Source organism: Carassius auratus, chromosome 6 (genome assembly GCF_003368295.1).
Source record: "Carassius auratus strain Wakin chromosome 6, ASM336829v1, whole genome shotgun sequence".
NCBI classification, from domain to species: Eukaryota; Metazoa; Chordata; class Actinopteri; order Cypriniformes; family Cyprinidae; genus Carassius; species Carassius auratus.
Window position 1 is genome coordinate 25611195 of NC_039248.1, and position 27835 is coordinate 25639029.

Sequence of the window (27835 nt, forward strand, 5' to 3'; positions counted from 1 at the left end):
ATAAATGTATATGTATATATGCAAACTATGGTACTACCATGTTTTACATGATGTAATATGTGACACATTAAAAGAATATTGAAGGGTAAAAAACTGAATTTTGAATACTTTATTAATAATAAATTCCAAAAATTCTATATAGCTCAGACTGATGTCAGGTTTAGCTCAAATATATGTGCACTTGTATATCTTTATATTTCATAAATGCAAGCATACATATTATGTTAATTAAACCCCAACACAGAATGTTAGAAAAAAGCATACATCATTTTATAAAACAGTATTTTTTTTTACGTATATTACATTCCAACTACTTAATATATTTATATTTTAGCTTATAGGAGATTGAGCCATTTGAAACATCTGCTTAAAGAGGTGCTGTTGCATGTTACAATGCAAGTTTGTCTGTCATCAGGTCATCTCCATGACCTTCTTGATCCAATCCACATAAAAAGACACACGGATGAAGATGTTTGGTTGGCCGGGATGTCCACAGCGGCGCATTGGTATGATGACTCCCTCTAGAACCCAACAGTCACTGTTCTGACAGGCCAGAGGACCGCCATAGTCTCTCTGGAAGAGCGAAAAAGAAGAACGTTACAGTGCACCTGCACCCAGCACGTCTTACTCATTTCACAATCCCCACTTACATCTATTGCAAAAACAGAACCTAAAACTAGCATAGCTGCACAGACGGATGGAAAGGAAATGTTTGAAGCTCTAAAAGCTTCATACACATTTTGAAAGCTTTCTGCAAGCTAAGCAATGTCTAGATCAGAGGTTATCTAGTTTTACTTCAGGAGCCAGAGTTTGCACACCAACCAAAATTATCACAAAAAAAAGAAAAGAAAAAAAATTAAATTAAAAGACTAAATCTAATTTTCTACCAAAAGATGGATGAACCCAACTTAAATAGATTTTCAACTAAAATGCTTAAAATTAAAAAAATGTATACATTCTCCAACAAAAGACGGGTAAAATCAACCATAACTTTTTATCACACAAAAATCCTAAAAGTAAATAAACAAATAAATAACATTTTCTACCAAAAAATGGATGAATTCGACCAAAAGTATTTATTATACAAAAGCCTTTAAAATCAAAAGATTCAATCTATAAAATAATTCAAAAATAAATAAAAATATGTACGAAGCCAACCAAAAACTTTTTATCATTCAAAAATCCTTAAAATTCAAAGATTAAATAAAATTTTCTTCCAAAAAAAAAAAAAAATGAAACCAACCAAACTTGTTATACAATTCAAAAATCCTAAAAAATTAAAATATTAAACCTAATTTTCTACCAAACAAAAAGATGAAACCAACCAAAACTGTTTTACAATTAAAAAATCCTAAAAATTAAAATAACAAAACTAATTTTCTACCAAAAAAATTAAACCAATCAAAACTGTTTTACAATTCAAAAATCCTTAAAATTAAAAGATTAAATAACATTTTCTACCAAGAAAAAAATAAATAAATGGAGGAAACTAACCAAATTTGTTTTATCATTCAAAAATCCCTAAAATTAAGAGCATATTTCAACATACTCCAATGATCATTTTACAATTAAAAAAAAAAAAAATCTTTTTTTTATTTTTTTTTTATAAATGAACTCAAAGCCTTTGACATCAACAACAAATTTTATGGGATTCCTTCTTTTTAAAAGGTTATGCACTAACTTTGATTTATTTTAAAGTAACTTTATATTTTTGCATTTTATTATTTGAACTTATTATTGCATTTTTTGTGTCAGAACATACTAAAAAACATTGGCCAGTAGTACTGTAAACTTTACTTTTATTAGTGATTCATAACATATATGGTGTTAAAATGTAAAAGCAGAGAACAAAAAAAAAAAACAGTTCAGACATCTACCTCACAGGCACCAACTCCGGCCACGAAGGGCATAGTGCACATCTCATTCTCACGGACACGGCCCTTGAAATACGGGTTACAGTCTTTATTGCTCAGTACAGGCATCTGAGCCACATTCAGTACAGTCTCATCCCCCTTTCCTGAGAGAGAGAAGCAGAGAGGATCAGTGCGGAAACTAAGAGAAGTGCGACAAAAATGTGTTTCCAACAAGTCTCTTACGCTCACAGAGACTGATCAAAAATACAGTAAAAACAGTAATATTGTGAAATATAATAAGAAAAGTTTTGTATTTGAATATATTGTAAACAGTAATTTATCTATGTGATCGAAGCTTCATTTTCAGCATCATTACTTCAGTCTTTAGTGTCAGAAATCATAATTATATGCTGATTTGCTGCTCAAGACAGAAAATCTTCAGCGACATCATAAATGTCTGTACTGTGACTTTTGATCAATTTAATGCATCCTTCAGGAATAAAAGCATTCATTTCTTAAAACAAAAAAACAAAAAACATTTCGGAACCCAAACTTTTGAACAATAGTGTATAATAGGAATTATTATAGATAAAACTATAAAACTGATATTATAGATATCACCTTTAGTTTCTCCCCAACCAGCGATTTCACAGAAGGTTCCCTCTGGAACAATGTAGCGCTCAGGAGGCAGACATATTTGAGACACGCGCTCATTAAACTGAGCAGGACTGCAGGAGAAGAGCAGGATATGTGTTATTAGAGGGACAATTTTGAGTCAAGACACTTTTAAAGAATGGCATCCAAAAAATACTGCACACTCTTACAAATAAAGGTTGTTTATTGGCATTGAAGGCCACAAGAAGAAACTTTAACACCCATGAAACCTTCCCAAGTTTCTTTATAGTGCATACTATGAAATGGTTAATTTATTATCTGTTGACTAAAAGGTTCTTTGGGAACCAAATCTGGTTCTTCTATGGCATCGAAAACCTCTTTCTTTATTTTTAAGAGTGTAGAACCAAAGCATGTTGTACATTGCTGTGTTTGTGTGTGATATGAGGTACGTTTCTAGCTGAAGCATGACCAGGTGGGATTCAGAAGGACCACAGACGATCTTGGTGAGAGGAATGGTTTGTCTGTCCGGTTCACCTTCCTTCGGATCACGGAACAATGTGCCCATGGTAGCACTGTATCCGGTGAGGTCCACATAACTGCATCAAATCACCAACAAGCATTTGCATATTTAATAAAACACCCTTACTGTCCATCTCTGAACAGTAATCACTGAAGAAGGTTGAGTTACCAGGATGAGAAGCATTGTTTAGTGCTGATCACCCATTTGGAATTGACCAGAGAACCTCCACAGAAGTGGTTTCCTTTCCTGAGAAGACAAGCAGTGGCCACAAATACATTTGTCAACAAGAAACACTGTTTGCAAATCGATTTTACTTCCATAAAGTGACATCATTTGGGACGGGACGGGTTATAGTACAACTAACCGGTCTCGAAGGCTGACGGTCCAGGGAGAGTTTCCAGGAGTGCCGCCCACTATTCTTAACCTGCTCTTCCCAGTCCGGTCGTCCCGCTTCCCACACTCGTTAAACACAACCTCCGCTTTATACACACAGTGGAGAGCAGGTTAGAAGCACATCAGAGTCTGTATTGTTCACTGTATGCTGTTTTTGACTTACTTGTTGGCCCGATGATTGGCACCTTCTCTCCAGCTATTATAACACACGGAAGTACAAAAATATAGTTTAATTAATGATTTAATAATAATTATATTTATTTAAAATATATGACCATTAATCTTTTATAATAAATGTATTATAAATTATTTGAGTAGTATTATTAAAGTTGCCCCAATTATGGATTGTTTTAAAATTACCTTTCATGCAGTGTGTAATGAATGAAAACATCCTGAAAACATCCACCGTTTATAAAGTTATTGTATCTCTAAAGAAAGAGTCGATGCAGAATCCCAATTCTCAAATCCAAAGCCTTTTTTATGTTGACGTCAAACATAAAACATTAGCATACTGCCCTCCCACCTGTTGGGCTTTTCACGTTGGTCTGAATCAAAATGCTAATTCATTCTTTACCACTAAGTGCCGCTTATGGACCAGTAAAAACAGCAGTTTCCCCGATAACATTGTAAACTAAGCACTGCACTTACAAACCTGCTTTATCAGGCAGTAATGTAAAAATAAATGCATTAATGAAAGTGTTTTTGACCTGGCATGCATGTCAACCTGTTAACCAAAATATGAACCTTTCATTACCCATAATAGGGGCACTTTAAATAAAACTATTCTATATGTCTATAGACATTGATGCTTCACCACACTGCTTGATGGCACAGTAGTCGAACTCAGTCTTGGGGTCAGTGGTGTAGCACCAGGGCCCGTGATGGTCTCCGTCAGGGTTTCTGCAGTAGTTGTCGGTCAGGTTGGCCTCTGGGTGTGTTTTGGGGTTTATCCTGCAAACAGATGTGCATAAATGACCTTTATACTTCAGATCAACTTTAAATGAGTCAAACAAGAATGGGATTTTATTCTTACTTGGTTTTGTGAGGTGTATTGAGGCTCCATTTCTGGCAGAGAATACCTTTACGTGTCTTGCGGACAACACCCCGATAGTTTTTGCCGATTTCATTATAGCAATCTAAGTTTGAGGAGAAGAAAACATAGTTATTTAAACTGCCATTCCAAACTTAATGGCTTCAAAGAAGTCTCTTCTCCTCACAAAGGCCGCATTTATTTGATCAAAAATACAATTAAAAAAAAATATATATATAAATATATATATGAAATATTATTATAATTTAAAATAACTATTTTCTATGTGAATATATTTGGAAATGTAATTCTTTACATTGATTCTTGATTTTCTTTAGTATTCCTTGATGAATTTCAAAGAAGAAGAAAATACAAAAGAACAGCATTTATTTAAAATACTCTGTAACATTATAAATGTTATTTTTATTAAAAGTATTAATTCCTTTCAAAAATACATAAACTATTGACACACAATTTAGAATGGTAGTTTATATACAATACGCATATTAAGTACACATGAAGCATTCATTTTTCTTCCCACAAAGACAAAGCACAGTCAAAATGTCTTTAAAAATGAAAGTGTAGTTGATGTTTTTAATCACTAGCAGGCGCAACTGTACCTTCTGCCTCAATGTCATCAGCACAGCGTTTGATCTGCAGACAGAGAGCTGTCCTCATCTCAGGGAGAGACGTGAAACACCAGGGCGCCTCTGAACCGTCCGGGTTACGGCAGTAGTTCTCCTCCAGACCCCTAGAGGTGGAAAGAGCAAAGACAGAGAAAGACAGAGAGTCACAATCAACCAATCATTACCGGTATACAGTTCTGATGAAGTTTGTTTCTTTTTCAGAACATATTTAGGAGAAATGTAGCATTCAATCACTTGCTCTCCAATGGACCTTGAATGGGTGCCGTCAAAATGAGAGTCCAAACAGCTGAAAAAAACATCACAAGTAATCCACACCATTCCAGTCCGTCAGTTAACATCTTGTGAAGTGAATAACTGGAGTTTGTAAAAAAACAAATCCATCGTTAAGGTGTTTAAACTGTTGCTTCCAGACAAAATATGAGTCTATAATCCATTACAACACTTCCTAAATGATGGACTGGAGTATTGTGGATTACTTGTGGATTATTGTGATGTTTTATCAGCTGTTTGGACTCTCATTCTGACGGCACCCATTCACTTCATAGAATCCTTTTATGAGCAAGTGATGCAATGCTACATTTCTCCAAATCTGTTCTGATGAAGAAACAAACTCATCTACATCTCGGATGGACTGAGTATGTAAAAATTTCTACTATTCCTTTAACTCACTTGCACTCGTAGGTTTTAGGGAAAAAAGGGTGTTCGTGGGGTTTCTGTGCGTCCCAGCGCTGACAGGGGATTCCAGAGGTGGTTTCGTTGACTTTGCCCCTGTAATCTTCTCCTCGACCCCGGAAACAGTTAGTGGTGTAGCCGGAGCGAGAACGGCGCTTGGGAGATTCAGCTACAGGACGGAACAGAAAGAAGGCAAGTCATTTATTAAAAACATTTGAGATATACTAAAGACATCTCACAGATTGATCAATTTTAGCACACGGTAAATGAAGAGAGGAAACTAGTTGTAAATAAGGCTGTATATCGGACAGATGCAGTAATTTGTTGTCCAATCATGTGTCAATGACAGAAATAACAGATTTCAGCAACTCCACTTTAGCAACATTAATATTTTTAAACTCAACTGTGTAAATGTCACACATGCTCCCAACGGATCAATCATTGCATATTCATAAAGAATAATATTGTGTTCTGTCTTGTGAACCCAATGCAATAAACTGCTATTAATCTTGTGCTCTCAAACAGAACACCATATGCAAGTTTCTGACTTTCAGTTATATAGCTGTCTTTTTGACAAGCACTGACGCGATTGGAAATGACAGCAATGTCCCCAGGAAGATGAAGATCTTTGTCCTTTAAACAGAATGAATGAATAATAATCCAAACGATTTGCATGGAGACTAAAATCCATGCACTGCTAACAGAATGCAAACAACTGTGTTGTGCAAACATTTTAAAGTTGACATTGCATCAAAAAATGGCCTTAGAAGTTCTTTTTTTAAGGATTTCTTCAGTTCAATCTCTGCTATAATCTTTGACTTTAAAATAATGTTTCAGAAAAGCTTCTCTTGAATAGATGAACTACAAAAATAACATTTCTTAATTTAATTCAGTTTAACTTGATGTGGTAAACAAAAACTATGAAACTAAATGGAAATAAAAAGTAATAGCGCTTCAATAAATATATAAAAAAATGCTTGAAATGACAAACACACACAACAAAAACGCTATCTAAAATGTAAATTAAACCAGAATATATACAAACAAAAAAACTGATTCAAAATATTAATTAAAACTATAATTAATATTAGTTAATAATAATAGTAACTATAGTAATTATATGGTTATAAAATGCATGTTTTGTTTAATCCATAATGCATGATGACCATTCAAAAATAGCTGTGTAACGTTTGTACAAGCAACATATGTATTGATCTTACTACAGTAAGGTTGTTTTACCAGTGCCTATTTAGTTTTGGAGTTTCCTAAAAGCATGAAATTAATTAATTAGTTATTGTTTTACACATTGTCATTCATGGCAAGAACAAAGTGAATAACACAAGTCAAACAGTGACAAAAAACCTAAAACATTTCAAATATATAATTTTTCAAATACCATGAAATGAAATATCATATCCTTGTTGTTTGGAGCAGAAATACTCACGGCACTTGCGTATATCACAGCTCTCTCTCTCCACCGTCTGGTCAGTGGTGTAGCACCAGGGCACCGGAGACGCATCCGGGTTACGGCAATAATTATCATCCAAACTTTTATCAGGATACCTGGTTGCACAAACATCAGATATGAAGTTATTATATCAGCACCCGCATAAAATCACTGCAACACCACATGATTGATATATTGATACCCACTGCACTTCTATTCTGATTTCAGAGCTTTGGTACATGGTTATGTCATATTTACTTCTCTGGCTGGTAGATGTGTTGATGTGGATACTGTTGGTCCCATCTCTGACACTCTTTCCCGCTCACTGTGTGATCCACCTGACCTCTGTAGTCTTCTCCATTACAAGTGATGCACACCTCTAATAGAGAAACATACACAAACATCTGCTCAGAACAAAGCGCTTATGACTCTGACAGTAAAACCACTGCAGTGCAAACACATGTTACTGGTCGTCCTACCGTCTTTGCACTGGGGAATGTCACAGCTCTCATATCTGGGTTCAGGGTCAGTGGTGTAACACCAGGGTCCGATGCGGTCACCGTCCGGATTACGACAATAGTTCAGCTCCAGGCCATTAGTAGCAGACGGAGTCCATCTATTCCAAGCAGTGGTGACATTATTCTAATATCGCACTTGAACATTCAGCCATTAAGAAGATCTTAGTGTAAAATAAATACACCACTGTTTATTTAGGAAAGATGCATTAAATTGATCAAAAGTCTAATTTTCTAATTAAATGCTGTGTATCTGAACTTTCTATTCATCAAAGAATCTTGAAAATAAATGCATTTGATTCCAAAATTGTTGAATGCAATTATGTTTATTTAATATATTTGCTTTTGTTAACCATCTACAGTGACTCTGGACAATATGAAACTGACCCTGTTTATGTTTTTAATACACAGGACTCCATCGGAATAAATTATTTTGTTTGTAATCTTTCAACAAACAAACAAACAAACAGACAGAAAAAAAACATGCTTGCAGATGCAACTTGATTTTATATTTTTATCAAGTGCACTGACATTCAGATAGTTTTAAAAGTGTCCAAATACCTTTATGGGCTATTGTAAGAATTTAGTAAGTATTGTTAAATAATAATTAAAAAACATATTTCACATACAAATATTTTACATGAAGTTTGTGCAACATTCTACCTGTGATCATGAGGGAATTTGGACCACCACTGTTGACATGTTCGTCCACTCTTAGTTGTCGACACTTTCCCTCGATAGTCTTCTCCTTTACCCACAATGCACTTCCTTACATAGACTGAGTAGAGGAGAGCAATATGAACATGTGACTAACATGTGACAGTTATATCAAGCTGTGGTAAGGCCATATGGGTTTTTAATGGCTGATGACATAGTACATCTTATAATCTTTCAAACTGTCTTATACTTTCAAAATCTATTGAAAAACATTTTGAGAAGCAGTTTGTCACCTTTCATCTCATAAAGGTCACAGTTCACATTTCTCTTGACATCTGCATTGTCTCCGTCGCCCACCCAGGGCAGATGTTTACACACCAAAGATGGACGAAACTCATAATTAAAAGCTCTGAAAAAAAAAAAAAGAAACATGCTTAAGTGTATTCAATGTGCACTTGTAGTGTGCTGTAAATTTTAAATTATATATATTTTAAAGTGTATTTCCAGAAGATTTTCACTTGCAGATAATATGAATGAAATAAAAGGCCATTTAAATGTACTTAAGGTCAGACAATTACATGACTGTTTCATAAAACTTTCAAAAAAGTGACCTTTGTAATAATGCCAAATTAAAAGTGCTCCTTTAAAATTCATTATGTTTTAATAAACTTCGTCATGCTTTAAGGAAGTACACTTATTTTAATGTGTTGAATAATATTTTAAGAACATTTGATTGTATTTGATTTTGAAAATATCAAAAGACAATAGCAGTAATGACAAAATTACACAGAAAGATGTATTAAAGTCAAAAAGTTATAGTTATAAGTTAAAGTTCAACTTATTGCATTTAAAATATTTTTTATTTTATTTTAAGGTCCTATTCTCACTATTAACTAACTATATTGACATTTTTGTCTCTATTAATTCATATGCAACTTATTAAAAGTTAGCAAGGCTGTAGGTATAGGTTAAGATTAAGGGAAATAAAATATGATCATGCAGAATAAGGCATTAATATGTGTTTAAGATGTACTAATAAACAGCCAATCTCTCTCTCTGTCTCTTTACTTGCTTATTATTAAGACACTGCATAATAAACAGCCAATATGCTAATAATATGCATGTTGGTTAATAGTGATAATTGGTCCTTCTAATAAACTCTTACCAAATATATATTTTATTTTAACCATAAATAACATGCATTTAAGTGTGTGAAAACATTTAGTTTGCACTTTACTATATTATTTAAAAATACATATTTCTGTATATATATATATACTAAAATACACTTCTTTCTCAGATTAACGGACAATATAATGAAATAAATACAAAACAAATGGAACTGTTTGTCAAAAAGGCAACTTATGTGTTTTAAATCATTCAGTCATGCAGTGCATGCTGGGAAAGGGAAGTGGGGATATGAGACCTGCATTCTGGACTCTCTGTGCAGCGTTTAGCACAATCCTCCAAAGTGATTCCAGGAAATTCAGTCAGACGGTTAACATTCCAGGATTTCAGGACCAGCTCTCTCCCCTCGGATCGCTGGAAATCATTCAATGCGCTGCGGAATGCTGTGAAAACACATCAGAAAGATGCACTAGTCATTTTACCTCTTTGGATTTATTTAGTAATAAAGAAAATCAAGTTGAAACACACAAAACCAAAATGAAATTACGGGATTTTTTTTTTGCAACAGGAGATGAAAACAATGACATGAAAGATGTTTACAGTGCATGTTCAAAACATCCCACAGAACATTCCAAATTTTTTTTTATAAAAATACAAAATGTTTTTTGCCGTGTTGTTATTGAATAGCAAACTTTTTTTGCCGGTTTAAATGTTGAAACGTTGTGTGTGTGTCCTTAAAGGGGCTTAAACACACATGACCTTTGGATCTGTAAACTACATCTGTTCCACAATATTCCCAGTGGCAAGGTGTGATCATGAAGTGATGCCTAAATAACTACACAGTACACAGAAACTGGCACAGTAAGCAGTCCACAGCTGTACACACATGCTTATGTTTAAATTCATTATATATGAATATCTGCCTGTATGCATCATGAAAAAGGGCCATTAATAACATAAAATGTGACAAGAATATGGTGTCTAACAGCAACTGATATATACCAAGGTAATTCCATGTTTTCCACAAGGAATGTTTGTAAGAGTAACTCAGATATCGTGAAAAAACTCTCTAGCTAATTTTTATTGTGATTTTTTTTCCTTGTATACCATATGGCAACCATAGTTTCTGCCAGAATATCACTGTAGTTTTAAAATAATATTTATATTATTATACGATCTTAAAGATCAGGAAACTTTCATATTCTGTCTGTAATTAATGACAGTGTTGGATAATACTACCCATAGTTTGATTATAGTGTAATGGTGTATAGGAGTAACATGTTTGCTGGCTGTTTGGGAGCATAATCAATTACAGGCTGTCTAGAAACAATTCACCACCATATTAAATGCATCAAAATACTTCATGTTAAATAAAGAATCATTAATTATGAGAGTATGGATCTTACCATGAGCTGTGTCAGGCCAGAGCAGCAGAACAGTGAGAAAGAAAAGTGAAATCATAGTATAAGAGCTCCTTTACTCCAACAGCAGAGCTCATAAGAGGACTTTGATTCTTTTCGACTGGAAGAATTGATGAAAGGGGTGGTGTGTGTGTGTGTGTGTGTGTGTTTAGGCTACTCCTCAGATGACCTGACAGAACAGGACATTTCCACATAAATTTGGCCAAAGTAAACAACAACTCTTCACTTCAAACATATGCCCAAAACAAACTAATAAGAATAATACCAATACTAATACCAAAACATGTTATTGTTAATAACTTACAATTTGAAACAAAAAAAAATTGCTTTTAATTATTATTATTTATTTTACAAATTCCTCGTATATGTGAACATACCTGGCAATAAAGCTCATTCTGATTGTAATTAATCATTGTGTTCATCAATCAGCCTACTCATTTTACTAGTGTACTACTAATAAACAACTACATGTTATTACACAATATAATCATATTGTTAATAATAAAAAGTAGGCTAGTTATGGATAGTTATGGAAGTCAGTAAATATGCTTCACGATTGAGTCATTATATCATTAAACCGATTTGTTTAGTCTTTAACGACTAAAACCAAAAGCTAATTTTCCTTACAACTTGTACAACAAACCTACTTTAATTCCTACAATTTTTCCAAGAGTATTGCTTTTATTAAAAATAATCAATCAGTCGACCAACCAATCAGTCGTAGCTTGCCTTGAATAGATGGTGGTAATAAATTATTATCGACTTGAATGATTGAGTGAATGAAAAATATGACTACAGTCAGGGCTGGACTGGGACAAAAAATCAGCCCTGGACTTCATCCAGACTGGCCCACCATGCATGTAAACATGCGCGCGCGCACACACACACACACACACACACACACGCACACTACATGTCTATACATACATTAATCTGGATGTAAAATTACTGATTAGAATGTATTACTATCAAAACCAAGAAAAAACTATTAAAATAATAAACAAAGAAAATGTAAATTATTTTATCAGGCTTTATTTTAAATATCTAAAGGTCTTATTTTATGTGCTTCTTATTATTCTAATAGAAATATTAATGCTTAGGGTACACATTTTCTGCTGTAACTATATTTCATGTGCTGCAACATAACACTTTTTTTTATATTAATTCACACAAATTACCTCTGACCTGTTGGCTGCTTATAGTAGACTAGTATTAAGACCACTGAACTATAGTAAGGATTATTTATAAAGACCACTGATCTACAATAAAATAAAAGAGTAATTAAGACAAAGAACGTTGTGTAGTGATTTATTTTAAATTTTTCATAACATAATCAAAGGCCTTTAAAAAGCTGCAGCATAAATGGCTGCCCACTGCTCCGGGTGTGTGTTCACAGTGTGTGTGTGTGTTCAGTGCTCTGTGTGTGTGTACACTTCGGATGAGTTAAATGCAGAGCACGAATTCTGAGTGTGGGTCACCATACTTGGCTGTATGTGTCACGTCACTTTATTCAAATGCAGAGCTCAATGCTAGGGTTCAGAACTTTTCTTGCCCTGCCAAAAAATAAATACATAAACAGAGATAAAAATAAAATTGCTATTGTTTTCTTTGTAAATAATCTGCAATCTCATTTCACAATTGTAATTTCAATACCACAATAAACACTAACTATTAAGTTCAAACATTAATGAAGACAAGTGAACAGTCAGTAATAAAAATGTTTAAAAATTATCATAAATAGCACCGTTTTCAGGTACAGATATTGCATAATCAAATGTAAAATACTTCAGGTGAAAATATAATAAGTATGTACTGTAGTGCACATATTTAGCAAAATACTCCTTTCTTATGGCTATTTTTCAATCTCAACTAACCTGCTATGGTCTTTAAAGGGCTTTCTTGAGGTAAATGTAACATTCTGTGAAATAATTGTTCTCCTGCTGTTTTGACTGATAATTGATCGATATTATTTCTGAGGCATATATAAATTTCTGTAAGGTGTACTGTATCTTTAAACAGAAAGTAACAGATGATCGGTTTACTTGAACTGAGGCGCTAAAGCGATCTGTCACGACACATTCTCTGACGCCAAAACGGTATTGTCTGAATTTTGTAATAAAATAGACAGAACTTGAGAGCTGAGAATTTTAAATGCAATTTATATAGATCAGTGAGTGGTGGCATATTACAGCTAGAATATCCTAACTTTTTGAAACAAAACAATGCAGTAGCCTCCGTGTATCATTACATTTCTGTCTCACCTCAGCAGTCAAGTCCGCCCTGCTGACGTCTTCACTTAAGTCTTTTGCCTTCCAGCAAATAATTTATTTATCTTGACACATTTGGTGGCATCTGCCTCAAGTGCTTGTCGTTTTCTCTCTCTCAACCTTCGGCCCCTCATTTACGCCTAGATATTTTATTATTTAACATATTGAATTTCGTCGCAGTTGTAATGGGCCGCTTTTCAAGGCTATAACTTGATTCTGATTGGCCAATGAGCAGTGAACACGTCACGTCTCGCAGCTCGCATCAGCATCATGCGCACGCGTCGTTTTATCTGTTCTTTATACTGCTTTTTGTAATGTTTTAAATAAATTATTGTGACTAACGTAAAAAAAAAAAAAAGCATCTTGCAGCTTCATGAAAGAGACACTTAAGGCCGGAATTGGACTGTACAAAAATATACTTACGAATATATTTGCGATAAATAATGATTTAAAAACAAAATACATAACGCACCGGCCCAACCAGACCGCGGCCCACCGGGAATCTCCCGGTAGTCCCGATGGCCAGTACATGCCTGACTACAGTGAACTAGAATGATTCGTTCACAATTATAAGAGAGCTGTTTGACACAATGACCCATTTACGCCTGATATGAGGGTGATCTGATCACAATTAGGCCTATATAAGACTAAACCACACGTATACATGTGTAAATGAGCCCTAAGCGCATTAATTGCGACGGAATCGCTCCATTCAGAGGTGATCAAAAACCGATTCTCACCACAAGTACTAGGCCTAGCCTAGCTATCTAAAAACCGTTTTACACTTCAGTCTCCATACAAATGGGAAAGCTACATATGAACAATTTAATGTAATTAAAACCCGAAAATATTTTAAATAATAAAAATAATAAAAAAATAGGCTAAAAGCTGCTTGCAACTCAGTTAATCGAGAATACATTAATTGTGAATGAATAATTAGCATAAAATATATGGTTAAATGCACTAGGGGACTCGGGGGCGGGGCAGTGACGGCGGGTGTAATTGTTGTCAGAGCCGCTAGAGGGCAGTGTGTCTCTGGTAACACTGACACAATCTTCCGGGACTCAAACCTCTTCAACTGTTTACTCTGGAACAAAAATATTTTACTGTCATACTCTGGTTCGTAGGTAAATTATTAAACTTTAACAAAATAACTTGGTGGAATACTTTATATTCGAACTTTAGCAACTTATCAACGCGCACGTTATTTTTTTTTGCTTTTGAACTTTGCTCCTGTTTCTCCAGAGGTTTCGCTCTCGTGTGTATCATCATCATGTCTTCGGTTGAGGTGTCTGAAGACTCGGTTCTGCTGGAGATCTGCGGAGATCAGCCGCTGTTCTACCGACAGGCGCTTCCGTCGAGCGGGGCCAGACTCTGCGTGCTGCTGCTGCACGGGATCCGGTTCTCGTCGGAAAACTGGCTGAAGATCGGGACTCTGGAGAGCTTAGCTGCCGCAGGTTACCGAGCTGTGGCCATCGACCTGCCAGGTGTGCTTCAGAGACACTAACCCTAACACTGAGCTCATACCATGCTACAGAGTCTACAGAGTTAGATAGAAACATATGGTACTTAAAAAAATTACCATAATTATGTGCCACGGTATTTACATAGCATAGACCATGCATGGAATATAGCCAAACTCTTTTGAATGATGTCAAAAATAATACCATGGTACTTTTAGTCATTTTAAAATGTTTTATATTTTTCTTTTATATTGTTATTTATTCAATTTAGTTTAAATCATTATGATTACATTGAACTTTTATAAATAAGATCAAATGTATTAATCTTTATTATGCACACTTTTAAGTGCTCTAAAGCATTAAATGTATATAATAAAAATAGATATGCGAGGAAAATGGTCCATAGCCGTGGAAACTATATTTTAATAAATCACTATTATTTTATGTTGATTGCATTGTTATATGGAACTTTTAGCCTACTTTATTGTAGTATTATATTTAATTATAAATAATTATGATGACATTTAATAGCCTTTAATATGTACAATATTATATTTAAAACTATATAAATATAGTTTATAAAAAACGAGTGTATTATTCCATATGTAAAAAAAAATCTATATATTTTACCATAAATTTACCAAGTCAAAACCTGTTGTAATACCATAATACTTTATTTTAATATATTACTATTTTATTCATTCATATTGTTAATATGGTAAAATAACAGATTGAGTTTAGATTTATTAGAATTACATTTACCCATTATAAATAATTATAATTGGCACAATGCTTAAGCTCTTAACTTAAGTTAAAGCGTCTGGTTCATGTCCTCAGGTTTGGGTCAGTCTAAGACGGCTCCGGCCCCGGCTCCAGTGGGTCAGCCGGCTCCAGGTGTGTTCCTCAGACAGGTGTGTGAGGCTCTGCAGACCGGCCCTGTGGTGGTCATCAGTCCGTCTCTCAGCGGCATGTACTCGCTGCCCTTCCTCTTCCAGCACTCCGAGCTGGTCAAGGCCTACATCCCTGTGGCTCCCATCTGCACAGAGAAGTTCACAGCAGAGCAGTACAGCAGCGTGCAGGTGAGACCGGAGTGATCCGTCACAGAACAAACACAAACACACATCCATCTAATATCAAATGTGCTCAAATGAGTGATGTTCATGCTTGTGCACCTGTACAGACTCCAGCTCTTATAGTTTATGGAGACCAGGACACTCAGCTCGGGGAAGCGTCGCTAAGCAATCTGAAGAATCTGCCCAATCACAAAGTGGTGGTAATGAAGGGGGCGGGGCATCCTTGTTATCTTGATGATCCAGAGACCTGGCATAAAGCGGTCCTGGACTTCCTACAGTCGTTGTGATCATGTTAAAAACCCTAATCGTTTAAAACATATGAAGTATGTTTAATTTCATACTTATCTGATTATGTAAAAAAAAAAACACTATCTTTTATCTATGTAAGTCTGCATTAATTGGCTTTTTTGTGTTATTAGTTGCAATGTTTTTCATTTTCAAGACCTAAAGTTGACACAAGTTTGCTGTTTTCTGAGTTAAAGAGGATAGTCAATGAGAAAAGAACAGGATGGGACTTGATGTTATCCATTGGGAACCGATAAGACTGAAAAATTGGTGTTTCTTATCAATGGAGCCTTTTTTCAAAATTGTGTGCAAGGAATCATTTTTCACAGTCATTAACAAAAATCATGCATAAAAGTAAATAAGAGTAACTCTTGAATTTTCTTTTTTAATTCAGAAATGGATGCAAGTTTGTGATATGTCGCCTTTTAATATGCCTTTGACAATATAGTGTATTTTTCCCCAAACTTTTTTACTATTTAACTTTATCATAGTAATTTTGTGTTTTTAAAAGAGATTAATAGAAACTGCAACTTAAAAGTGAATAATTAAATATACTTTTAAGAATGTTTTAATTGTATAAAAGAGTATTATGATGCTATACATGTTAAAATAGGGACCAGTGACTTCAATCACATTCACGTGTTTACGCATCTCTAATAAGTCTCTGTAAGTTGTTGATTGCATCAGAAAAATAACCACTACACAATGCACTGAAGTGAAAAATATGAACATTATTTAATAACTGATTCTCTGTAATAAACAATTTGAAAATATTTTACAAGGAGTCACAGACACAATATGTTACAAATTTTCCCTTGTCTTTTTTTGTTGTCTGTACAAAAAAAAAAAAAAATGGAGCAACATGGACCCAGAGACGAGGCACTGAGCCCCCAACACACAATCCAATAAACGAATGAAAGAAAAAGCTCACCATGATTTCAGACCTCAACTCATGAGTATTATTAGCAGTACTGGTACCTTTTTTTTTATTGTTAATACATTTTAAAACCTCACTCATGTTAAAATCATTTTCTCCTTTGTACTTATTTTTTTAATATATATATTTTTTTGTACACATTTGTCACGGAGCACCAGACTAAAGACTACTTAATCACATACACACGTCTCGCTGATGGAAACACGCCTACAATGATGTTGCTTTGTAGGGGGAGGGGCTAGGGGAGGGTCTGAGCTAATGACTCCTCCCAGTGGGCAGGTTATACATCAGGCCCCTCCCCTTGCACAAGCTGCTTCCTCTTTTAGCTTTTCTTTTTGAATACTGTTTTTTTTTCTCTTTTTTTTGTTGGCAAAAGCAAATCTTTCAGACCACTTAAAAACAAGGACTTTTGTTCCACAGTGTACTTGGAATTGTGACACAAGCCCGACACATTCATGATCATTTAATCGCAATGTCTTGCCAAAGTGTTTTTCCATAATTAGGGCAGTTCAGTGCCCCTGTACATCGACAGTGTTCCAGTTTTAAGACAATTACACACTTTTCCCCCAAAATAAAATACAAGAATAATTAAAAAAAAAAACGTGTTGCAAAGTATTAAAACAACTCACCAGAATCAAGAACAAGGCATATTTCCACGTTGCGAAGCGCTCTTTACCCTGATATGAAATACAATTGCAGATTGTTTCCATAATCAGGTAAAGAAAGAGGTACGCATTAGCCATTTAACATGTTTCAACATTAAAGTTGTGAGTTAGAGGGATAGCTCATCCAGAAATTAAGATTATGTCATCATTTACTCATTCTCATGTGATTACAAACCATTTTTTATAAAACCGATAACATTAATTCTTCTCAGTGACATATGGACAAGCTTTATGGTATTTTAATTGAGCATTTATGTCCTTTTAAGAGCTGGAAAGCCCCTGGTTGCTATATTTTTTATGGTTTATATGAAAACACTTATATTTTGTCTATTACTGGGTTTGGAAAAACTTGAGGGTGAGTAAATGATTTTTTTCTTTTTAATACTTTTATTTTTGGGTGAAATATCCCCTTATAATTCGCTGATAATACTGAAGCTTAAACAGTCTGTTTAAAACTTTTTTTGTGGTCTTATTACAGTACCACATATGACCTTGCACTTATATTTCAGAAATTGTGTTTTTCCATTTCCGTGTCTCAGTGGGGTCGAAAATATATATTCATACTGTAGATGGATTCTGGGTTATAAACAGGAATCATATGTGATATTGTCAGGATGAGGACTGCATTCAAGTTTAAATATCAGTGATATGTACAGTCCACTGAATGAAGCGTAACATATATATCAGTTCTGAAGGTGGATGACAAACAAAGATTCATGTCCACTAGCATCACACATGCATTTTCACCTCTCAGATAAGGTGTGTATAAAATACATGACATCCTGACAGAAAATAAATAATAGTTCTCCCAAGCTGAATTCTCATTTACTCACCCTATGTCATATGAGTTTCTTTCATCCATAAAATAAATGGAGATGTCCTTTCCATAAATTTGTTTCCTACAGATGAATGAATGTCACACAGGTCTGGATCGACAGGGTGAATAAATGATCCATTTCGGGTTGAACTAACTCTTTAAACAGACAGACAGAGGGAATGTTTAACATGTTAAGTGCTGTCTTTTAAAATTGCACAGGCGACTAAAACAGGCTTTAACAGATTTTGCCTCGAGACAGACAGATATTTAACATTCGTTTGACACAGATCATTCCTTCAACACCAACAACTGACAATACTTCTCATAAAATCATCTATTTTCACAGTTATTTCACATAACGGCAAACACAGATTCACTTCCTCAACCATCAGCACACCTCAAATAAACTCTCGCTCTATTTACCGGACAAATAAACTACAGCAGTAAAGCCATTCCTATATTTATGTACGGATCCGTCTCTGTTGGGAAGCCAGAGATGGACTGAGGTTATGAAGAGCAGTCCGTTCAAATCCAACACCTACTTTGCCAAAAGTGAGAAGCTTTTACAAAGACCGATGGGCTGTTTTTAAAAGAAGCACTGAAGCCGATGGTGACACACGTGCAGCTGAGAATCAGTCAGAGAGGTTGAGATTTAGCTCCGTTTGCTGACAAAATAAATGCATATGGTGCTCGTCAAGTCTGTGTTCATTGCAGGGATGAAGCTGAAGGTTATGGCAAATACTGCACCTCAATAATACTCTAAATAAATAAAAAATGAATTGAATTCCCTTATATCAGTCAGGTGACGATGTTTGGAGGCGTTCAGAATAGCATACTAGCATACTAACCATACTGTATGCTCATTACACATAGTATGCAGGTTTTCTAGATCTATAGAATACTTGAGGAGCTACATTTGTCATAATATGCATTACATGAAATACTGAATACAGTATGCCACAATGCAATGCACTCAACTTGACTGTCATTTCCAAAGTGAAGAATGACCGGAAGCAATATCAATCATTTCACTCATGACTTGATATTTCAACCAGGTTTTTTTTAAACAAACTTTGGTAAAATAACTTTTTTTTTTTTTATTGGCCGAGGCTAAACATGGTTAAAAGTGTGTTGGTGTGACCAGAACAAAGCATAAAAATTTTCATTATAGAATATTAATAAGTATTTTTTTAATAATATGAAGAATATAGTATGCAGTGTGATAGTATTCTATGTCGAACACAACCTGTGAGTTTTAAGGCCCATGAAAGACTTTTACTGCACTGAACTGACTGATAGCGAAGCGGTCCAATATAACAGTGCATCAAGGCACAGCTAAAAGAAGGTTGATGCAGGGCCCAAAACAAGGGTTTCATCGCATTATTAACATTTTAACATAAGATATAATGTCATGACAGATACTGAGGCCTGAAACCTACTCAAACTCAAATGCTTGGATTGCATCAACACATTACTGAACATTTTATCCAGCCTACGCATCTACAGTAGATATGTTTTGGCCCTTATGTATATATGAAAAATAAAAACAATTCTTCTACATGAATAGTCATATTGATTAGGATCATGGTTACTATTACTATTCACAGACAAGTCCATCAGTGCAAATAATGGTGCAAACACACAGCATGTGTTGTGATGTGATCAGATGCAATATGTGATTGACATTCTGAGATTGTGAAAAACTGTACAGGACAGAATTACAGCGACTGCAACAGATATCAGCGCTAAAAACACTCAAACTGCATTTCAATCCATCAAAAATCTCTTCATTATCACATCTCATCTTATTTAAAGGAACAGTTCACCTAAAGATGTTCCATTCAATAACAGTACACATTGACCCCTCATGCTCCAACAAAAAGAAAAAAAAAGAGGAGAAATAAAAGTGATTTATATGCGATACTCCAAGTCTTCCGAGGCTGTACAATAGGTTTTGATGTTCTCATTACACTGAACTATCATATGACTTTAGAAAAACCTAATACAGATTGCTTTTTTGGGACTTTTATGGATTTTTTTATTTTTTTTTAAGCTGGAAATCATAGTCACTCTGTCCTGATCTTAAACAATTGTCGTTTGGTGTAAAACTAACCGAATGTTTCGGATAAATAAATGAATTAAAAATACACAAAATTGTCATTTTTAGGTGAACTAGTCCTTTAAAAATGCACACACGCTACTATTACATATTAGCTGCAAATATTATATTACTGAGGCATCAATATAGTTTACCTTGTGATAAAAATAATAAACACAAATTAAAAGCCTTACCTAATCGGATCAGGGTTGTGATATAAATAGAAATAATACATCTATGAAGCCCTTGTGACTGATGAAGCAATGGTGTGATACCTCTTTAATTTCTCTACTTTCTTTATCTGTGGTTTTCTTACCTCCTAATTTGGCTAGAAAAATTAGACCACACAACAAGTCTCATTTTGGCAAGAAGTAGATATAGTGCATAAATTAACAAAAGATAATTGAATAAATAACATCTATGGTCCTTCCTTCCTCGTTTAATACCCTAATATATGGAGGTAAGGTTTTAATACTCACATGTTGTTATTGATATTTTTTTGAGAATCGCTTAAAGTCTTGCCCTATTGGGTTATTTTCTTGTTACTGGAAGCTAGACGGTGTCAGAATGTCCTGTAGCCTCGTGACATGGCTTACAGGATGAAGATGAGGATGATGATGACCTTTCCCCTTTAGTGGTGGAGTCAAACGAAACCCGACCCCTTTTCTGCCACAATGGCAGGAGGGAACAGTCCGTGTCATTTTCCACCATTTCTTCATTGATCCAAGAAGGCCGTCACATCGCTAGCTTCCTGTTTTCGTAAAGACACTTTAAGCTCCTCCCACAAATGCTCTTGATTGGCAGGAGACAACAAAGTTCTGCAACGGTCACTAAGCAACAACCTGTGAAGCTAAGTGGAAGAAGCAGTACGACTGGGCTTCCATATAAGGGCAGGAGGAAGTCCCTTTATATTACCTATGACTAGAGCAACGGGGAGACAAAGGAGAACTTAAGGAGACAAGAAGAAGGGAGAGGAGGACAGCAGGATGGAGTTAAACAGAGGGGCGGGCCACAACACACAGGAGGAGGAGCTGGAGGAGGAGTAAAGTGAGGAGGGAGGGGCGGAACGAGTGACCCCGCCCACAGTCTGATGTGTTCTCCTGGAAAAGAATCAGAGAAACGGTTTATTAATGCATTATCAATGTTCTGATGGGTTTAAATGCAGAATAATGTTTAGGCACTTTTTCTCAAGTTTAATTATTCTTCAGTCAAAAATAGATGTCTTGGTTATGCATTACTGATGTTATTCTTGTGGGCGGAGTTAACAGAGCTCATTATGCCATCCATAGACGTTCAGTTGTAAATATTCTGTAATATTTCTTTGAATAAACAAGTGGAAATGTGCATGTGTACTTACTAAAACACTGTAGTCGAAACAGGAGGTGGTTCCTTTTCTATAGCGAGCTGTGGCTATTGTCTCGCATGTATTTGTTTCTTTATCTGAGAAACAGAGGCTGTTAAGGAACATCTTCTTAGCAAATTTGGGGTTAGTGAGTTTTTATGTCTTATTGTTCAGGAAGAAGGCATCACATTGATCGAAAATGATGGTAAAGACATTTATACTGCTACAGAATGTTCCTATTCCAAATAAACACTGTTCTTTTGGACTTCCTATTCATCATCCTGAATTTTTTTTTTTTTATCACAGTTTATACAAAAAATAGGTAGCATCACAACTGTTTTAAACACTGATAAAAAGAAATAAATGTTGCTTGAGCAGCAAATCAGTATATTAGAGTGATTTCTGAAGATCATGTGACACTGAAGACTGCAGTAATGATGCTAAAAATTCAGCTTTGATCACATAAATCAATTATATTTGTATAGATATTACAATAGAAAACAGTTATATTAGGTATGCATTTAAGTCGTTTTGTATTTTTGATAAATTTAACGCATTCATAGCCAAATGTTTGGACAAAAATATACATTGCATCAAATTAAAACCAATGCACGAAATGCATGTTTATGGCAAAGGATACATTCTGTCTCCACCTGAGACAGTTTCTCTATTTCACAGGAGTCGCAGGACAGTTTTTCAGCCACCACAAACAGCAGGTTAGTGTTGTTTATTCTCTTCGCATGAATTAACCTGTAAAACAGACACATGCTCATTAATACGAGACTTTGAGCTGTGTATATGTGATGTATATTGGCCGTGGGTCTGACCTGGAGCAGTTGTCACAGTCCTGCAGTATGTTGTAGGAGCTACTGATGTTACTGAAGTAAAACTGTGTCTGTACCGTCACACAGCTGGTCTCTCTAGACTCCAGGCCTTCAGCATCCACCTCAACTACATTTACACACACATGTTAGATTAGTCTTCTTATTGATTTGCTTACAGATTTACATGACCTTTGAAAATCGAAGTAAATGTCACACACCTGTCATGAACCAGTTCTGATAGGCAAACCCATAGAGCATCTGCTGCAGCAGTGACCTATAGAGGACAACACACACACACACACACACACACACACACACACACACACACACTAGTTTACAAGCTACTACATCATTGAGCTCAGTCATTATAATTGACTGTAAAAGAAACTAACCAGGCAGCTGCTGACGTCCACCAGGCAACATTTAACACATCGGCGATAGTAGGCTGAGAAAAAACACGACATTTGATCATGCCACAGTTCATCATCCATCAACATCTCTTTATCCATCAATTCATCATCTATCCATTTATTCATCCTCCAATCTAATTCAGTCAGTGAGATTGTAGTTTTATTTATATACTATTATAGTAATCATTAAAGCAATAAAGCCCAAGAAGCCGTGGTGAATTACAGAGTGCCTAAAACCCCCTTAGATGTTATACATTTACTGTAAACCACGGCTTCACTGGGCTTATTACTTTTGTAAAACAGTTATTCCATATACGTACTAAAGTTTCACAAAATAAAAAAGAGCAAATAAAGTGAAATGACAATAAAAACAGTATTCTTCCACCAAACAATCTAGTTCCTCAGAAACAGTTGTGGTTGCAATAAAATGGTTTCTGAGCAACACACAGAAGTAAACAAAGGTGTATGTTTGTAGAGTAATTTACAACAGCTTTGAACCTGACTCAGCCAATCAGAAACTAGGACCCAAACAATCCCTTTTATAATAATATTTTGTATTATCTTTTATTATAAAAAAGTTATTAATATTATTAATTTTAGCTAATTTCATTATGTACTTTGTCATTTGAATTTTTTTTAGTTCTATTAAGTTTAATTTTTTATTTGCATTTCAATCTGAGTAATTCTAACTTATTTTACTTCAGTTAATTGCTCATCCAGAATGTACTGTTTACATGCAATGATTCAAATATTAATTGTGTGTGCGTTATAACCATTACAAGCAAAACATCAGTGATATCCAAAATATGCTTTTTATCAAATATTTAGCAAGTAAAGACATTTAGATTTCCATATTGATGTATTGCATTTCCTTTCATTAATTCCTTATATTTTCTTTACTCGGTCTTAAAAAGTGCACATGTGCAAAAAGTGTTTGTGTATTCAATTACAATAGTAGTCAGGGTTCAAAGTTTACATAGCTAATATTTTCAGATTTCACATATTGTTTAAAATCTATACCAGCCCTTTCAATCAGATTTGATTTAGATTTATTAATGGTGTCCGATTGAGATTCAGATGGTATTATTAGGATGCATGTAAGCACAGGCATGACTCGTACCACAAACACTCCTCGCGGGGCGGCCCCTGTGTTGCTGCTGGGCACCGGGTCACACACCGACTGATAGTCGTAAGACTGCTTGCGTCTGTAGAAGGAGTTATTATAGAGGGCGTAAAAGAGGGTGGCATCGACCTCACCGAAGAACATCCCGATCTACAGACCCAAGAGGAAGAGCACAGAGTGAAAACAACAGCACAGACCGTCTGTTTTCATGTTACTTCCCTGTTAAACGTCCTGACCTTATTCAAGTAGTCTTTCTGATTGGACATGACGAGGAAGCCGCCGTCATCTATCAGATAGCAAAGCAAGTCCTGCGAAGAGAGACGGATGGCTTTAAGTAAACACATCATTAATCAGTCATTTTAATGGAAAATCACTAGATCAATCGGTTACAAACTCTGAAAAGAGGGATGGGGATGTGTGCTATAGATCCCAGTATTGACTGATCTGAGTGCATTAAGAGTCTCTTACATCACTGTTGGCTTCACAGTCCATTTCACAGCCACTGGTGGGTCCACACTGTCAGACAGAAACAACAGTATTAGAGCAGCTTGTGTATAGGCATACATATAGAAAAAAGTGTGTGTGTGTGTGTGTGCTCTTGTTTTTGTGACATATCAGGACACAACTCTGTATAATGACATGGGTATGACACATGTATTAGAAGGAGAGGGTGACTTATGAGGATATAACCCATGTCTCCATTTTTCTAAACGCTTATAAATCATACAGAATGAGTTTTTTTGAGAAAGTAAAAATGCACAAAGTTTCCTGTGAGGGTTAGGGCTATAGAATAAACAGTTTGTACAGTATAAAAACCATTACGCCTATGGGATGAACCCACTTTTCACAATAACAAACGTGTGTGTGTGTGTGTGTGTGTGTGTGTGTGTATTTTACTGTTTGAGAGCTCTGCCGGTTGCTGTTAGTGTGGTTGCTCGCCAGGATCTTGAATTTGTCTGTCCATGCCTCAAGATCAAGCTTCACACCCAGAACTGAGGGAATGCAAGACAGAAACAGAATGAGAACGAGAAACCTTAAAACCTTTATGGTCTTTACCATTTCACCAGTTTCCACCTATCTTTTACAGCTGTTTTACAGCTTTACATAGAAAATATTTCGTACGCTCATCAGGGCTGCATTCATTTGATCAAAAATACAGAATTGTGAAATATTATTACAATTTAAAATAGTTTTTCTTTCAAAATACTTCAAAATATAATTTATGTCTGTGATGCAAAGCTGATTTACTCCGATCTCCAGTGTCACATGATCCTTCAGAATTCATTGTAATATGCTAACGTGGTAAACATGCCATTTGTCTGATTCAAAAGGCCTCTATGTGGACCCTATCTCTCTGAGTCACATACAGTGTACGTGAAGTTGCATTTCACCTGCAGGTTTCAGGTTTCTGCTTCCTATGGTCACGTCCACTGCAGTGCTAACCAGAATGCCGATGGTGTCGTTCTCTGGATTCAGTATGGATTCATCATTGGCTGGACACCAAAAAAAAAAAAAAAAAGCAGCTCTTGAAAACTATTTAACCATGAAATGAATATTATATAAACGATACTGTAATAACTGTAGTAATTAGATGATCTGAGTTTGGTAAATTAATCAAACAATGGAAGAGTACTGTATTCTGTTAATTAATTATATTACGCAAAGTATTAAGATTCAAGGGTATGTAAACTTTTGAACAAGTTCATTTTTATTTATTCAATTATTCTTTTTCTTGAATAAATTCAGTTATTTTTTTAAATAAACATCTGTTATGTGAAATAACTTATTCAGGACAGTACTAAATAAACAAATACAATTATGTTATTAAATAAATTAATGTTATTAAATAAAAAATAACATGCAATTTTCGTGAGTGCTCTTATTTTGTTAAAATTGTTCATATATTTACATATTCTGCATGGGTATGTAAACTTATGAACACAACTGTGTGTATACATTATATAAATATATATATATATATATATATATATATATATATATATATACACACACACACACACAGTATATTATGTACTGTATAAATGTATATAATTATAATTACATTTAATTTTTTTTTTTTTTTCATCAAATTGACTATATTATTTCAATGAGACTTGAGATGATTGTATGAGGGTATAGAGTGTGCAGTCATGTGCGGTGTGTTTCTCTCACCGGTGCGATAGGGCGCTCTGAACATGTAGCCTTTGTTGTCCAGACTGCGACGGTAATAACTAGCAATAAATGGCTCTGGATCTTCCTCCCAGGTCTCAGAGGCCCTGATGTACAAACACACGCACACACACACACACACACCTTTGCAGCTATTTGAATTTGAAACAACACAGTGACAAATAGAGGAGAAAGAACGAGACTCACTTATTAGGGAAAACTCGAGTGACGCCTCCATCTGTGGCTGCAAAGACCGCCATAAAGCCGTACCTACAGCATCACAACACACATACTCTTTCACATTAACCACTAGCTCTAGGTTAATGCCTCATAAACGTGTCAGGCTACTAATGCATCTGAGGAATTTCAGTGCTTCATCCTGAATATGAACGTACGTGTTGAGGTCCTTGTTCTTCCAAACTTTATCTACCAGCTCTTTAATGATGCCTGTGTCCAAGATCAGATTGTGCAGCAAGAAATTGTCACCTGTGTGGAATAATGATGATAATATTATGACATATGAGCTGATATCTTCAGACAAGGTGGTTTCGATTTCAAGAATTGTTAAAGAGAGAGAATCAAGATGTGCATTACAGTCAGTGTTGATATTGTTGTAGATATGTGGTGAATGAAATAAAGTCAAAATAAGTATAGAAGTATAGAATACAGAATATAAAAATTTAATATGAAATGTAAAGCTTCTAAATTAGGAAATTGGAAATGTTACATTGGAAACTAACTGAAATAAGTTGAAATAACAAAATGACTCAAATTAAAATGAAATACAAAGTAATAAAAAAACTAAACGTAATAAAAATGACAAAAGTATTTAAAACTATTTATATTCATCTTCTACAGTATAATGATGTATCAAATTTGTTTTTTAATGCATTTTAAATTTAGCTTGTTTAATTTCATTAATATTTTAATTATTAATTTTATTTATTTTTACAAAAAAAAAAGAAAAAGAAAATTATGAAAACTAACTGAAATTCAAATAAAAGTTACATTTAAAAAAGAAGTGCTTTATTGATGCTTCAAAGTTGTCTCAGCTGGTCTTACAGCTGAGAGTTCTTGCTAAAACCCACAGACCTGTTCAGACCTGGTTTAAGATGTTCTTTTTAGCAGGAACATGTGACATTTGGATAACACTCAACTGAAAATTACTTTCAGAAAGTACTTTAATAAGGAACAAAGTCATTGAAAAATTCCCACAAGATCTGAGCGCCTCACATTGTTTGGAGTCCGGCGTGACCTTCTCCATCAGAGCGATGAAGTTGAGCAGGAACTCTGTGTTGTTGTTGGACAGCTCCAGGTCTTTGCAGTATTCCCTGAGGAAAACACACATCATTCCACACTGGAAAACTCTCTCGGATAAAGATGAATTTCATAAACAGTTCAATTATAGACAGTTAGCCCTTAACAGACAGCTGCATTGACCAATATTTCACATTCATGTAAACA

General features: G+C 34.9%; 3 protein-coding genes across 6 annotated transcripts in view; 1 reads left to right on the plus strand and 2 right to left on the minus strand.

The window, feature by feature from the left end:
* Window positions 1–81: 81 nt before the first annotated feature.
* Window positions 82–11045, minus strand: mst1 (macrophage stimulating 1). Its single transcript, XM_026266020.1, has 18 exons — window positions 10884–11045; window positions 9776–9920; window positions 8643–8758; window positions 8356–8470; window positions 7657–7793; window positions 7436–7556; window positions 7175–7293; window positions 5728–5899; window positions 5032–5162; window positions 4415–4517; window positions 4196–4332; window positions 3545–3577; window positions 3353–3467; window positions 3157–3234; window positions 2918–3064; window positions 2475–2581; window positions 1878–2017; window positions 82–573 (listed from the first exon to the last, which is right to left on the minus strand). The coding sequence occupies exons 1-18, from the start codon at window positions 10936–10938 to the stop codon at window positions 412–414; spliced, it is 2133 nt and encodes a 710-aa protein (XP_026121805.1). The 5' UTR covers window positions 10939–11045; the 3' UTR covers window positions 82–411.
* A 3130-nt stretch (window positions 11046–14175) lies between these two features.
* On the plus strand, window positions 14176–16916 carry abhd14b (abhydrolase domain containing 14B). 2 transcript variants are annotated; one of them, XM_026266031.1, is made up of 4 exons: window positions 14176–14292; window positions 14411–14652; window positions 15466–15707; window positions 15809–16916. In XM_026266031.1, exons 2-4 carry the CDS (start codon window positions 14439–14441, stop codon window positions 15986–15988), a joined length of 636 nt encoding a protein of 211 aa, XP_026121816.1. In that variant the 5' UTR covers window positions 14176–14292; window positions 14411–14438; the 3' UTR covers window positions 15989–16916. The 2 variants fall into 2 exon arrangements, with proteins under 2 accessions (XP_026121816.1, XP_026121821.1); XM_026266036.1 differs by having other exon boundaries at window positions 14180–14284.
* LOC113103988 (voltage-dependent calcium channel subunit alpha-2/delta-2) overlaps window positions 16705–27835 on the minus strand; it is a 259966-nt gene continuing 248835 nt past the window's right edge. For all 3 annotated transcript variants that reach the window (XM_026266026.1, XM_026266024.1, XM_026266025.1), the window contains 15 exons: window positions 27605–27702; window positions 26767–26857; window positions 26579–26641; window positions 26375–26478; window positions 25594–25695; window positions 25100–25194; window positions 24671–24718; window positions 24439–24510; window positions 24200–24352; window positions 23062–23114; window positions 22888–22943; window positions 22673–22796; window positions 22486–22595; window positions 21861–21943; window positions 16705–21603 (listed from right to left, as the gene is read on the minus strand). In XM_026266026.1, coding sequence (XP_026121811.1) covers window positions 21496–21603; window positions 21861–21943; window positions 22486–22595; window positions 22673–22796; window positions 22888–22943; window positions 23062–23114; window positions 24200–24352; window positions 24439–24510; window positions 24671–24718; window positions 25100–25194; window positions 25594–25695; window positions 26375–26478; window positions 26579–26641; window positions 26767–26857; window positions 27605–27702 — 1360 coding nt within the window. In that variant the 3' untranslated portion in view covers window positions 16705–21495. The remainder of the gene's footprint in view (window positions 21604–21860; window positions 21944–22485; window positions 22596–22672; window positions 22797–22887; window positions 22944–23061; window positions 23115–24199; window positions 24353–24438; window positions 24511–24670; window positions 24719–25099; window positions 25195–25593; window positions 25696–26374; window positions 26479–26578; window positions 26642–26766; window positions 26858–27604; window positions 27703–27835) is intronic.

Coding starts and splice junctions, on each gene's coding strand:
- abhd14b (XM_026266031.1), top strand. CDS start 14,439: ATGTCTTCGGTTGAGGTGTCTGAAGACTCGGTTCTGCTGGAGATCTGC. Junction 14,653..15,465: donor TGTGGCCATCGACCTGCCAG/GTGTGCTTCAGA, acceptor TCATGTCCTCAG/GTTTGGGTCAGTCTAAGACG. Junction 15,708..15,808: donor AGCAGTACAGCAGCGTGCAG/GTGAGACCGGAG, acceptor GCACCTGTACAG/ACTCCAGCTCTTATAGTTTA.
- mst1 (XM_026266020.1), bottom strand. CDS start 10,938: ATGATTTCACTTTTCTTTCTCACTGTTCTGCTGCTCTGGCCTGACACA. Junction 3,578..4,195: donor CTGTGCCATCAAGCAGTGTG/GTGAAGCATCAA, acceptor GTGTTATAATAG/CTGGAGAGAAGGTGCCAATC. Junction 2,582..2,917: donor GTCATGCTTCAGCTAGAAAC/GTACCTCATATC, acceptor CTTCTCCTGCAG/TCCTGCTCAGTTTAATGAGC.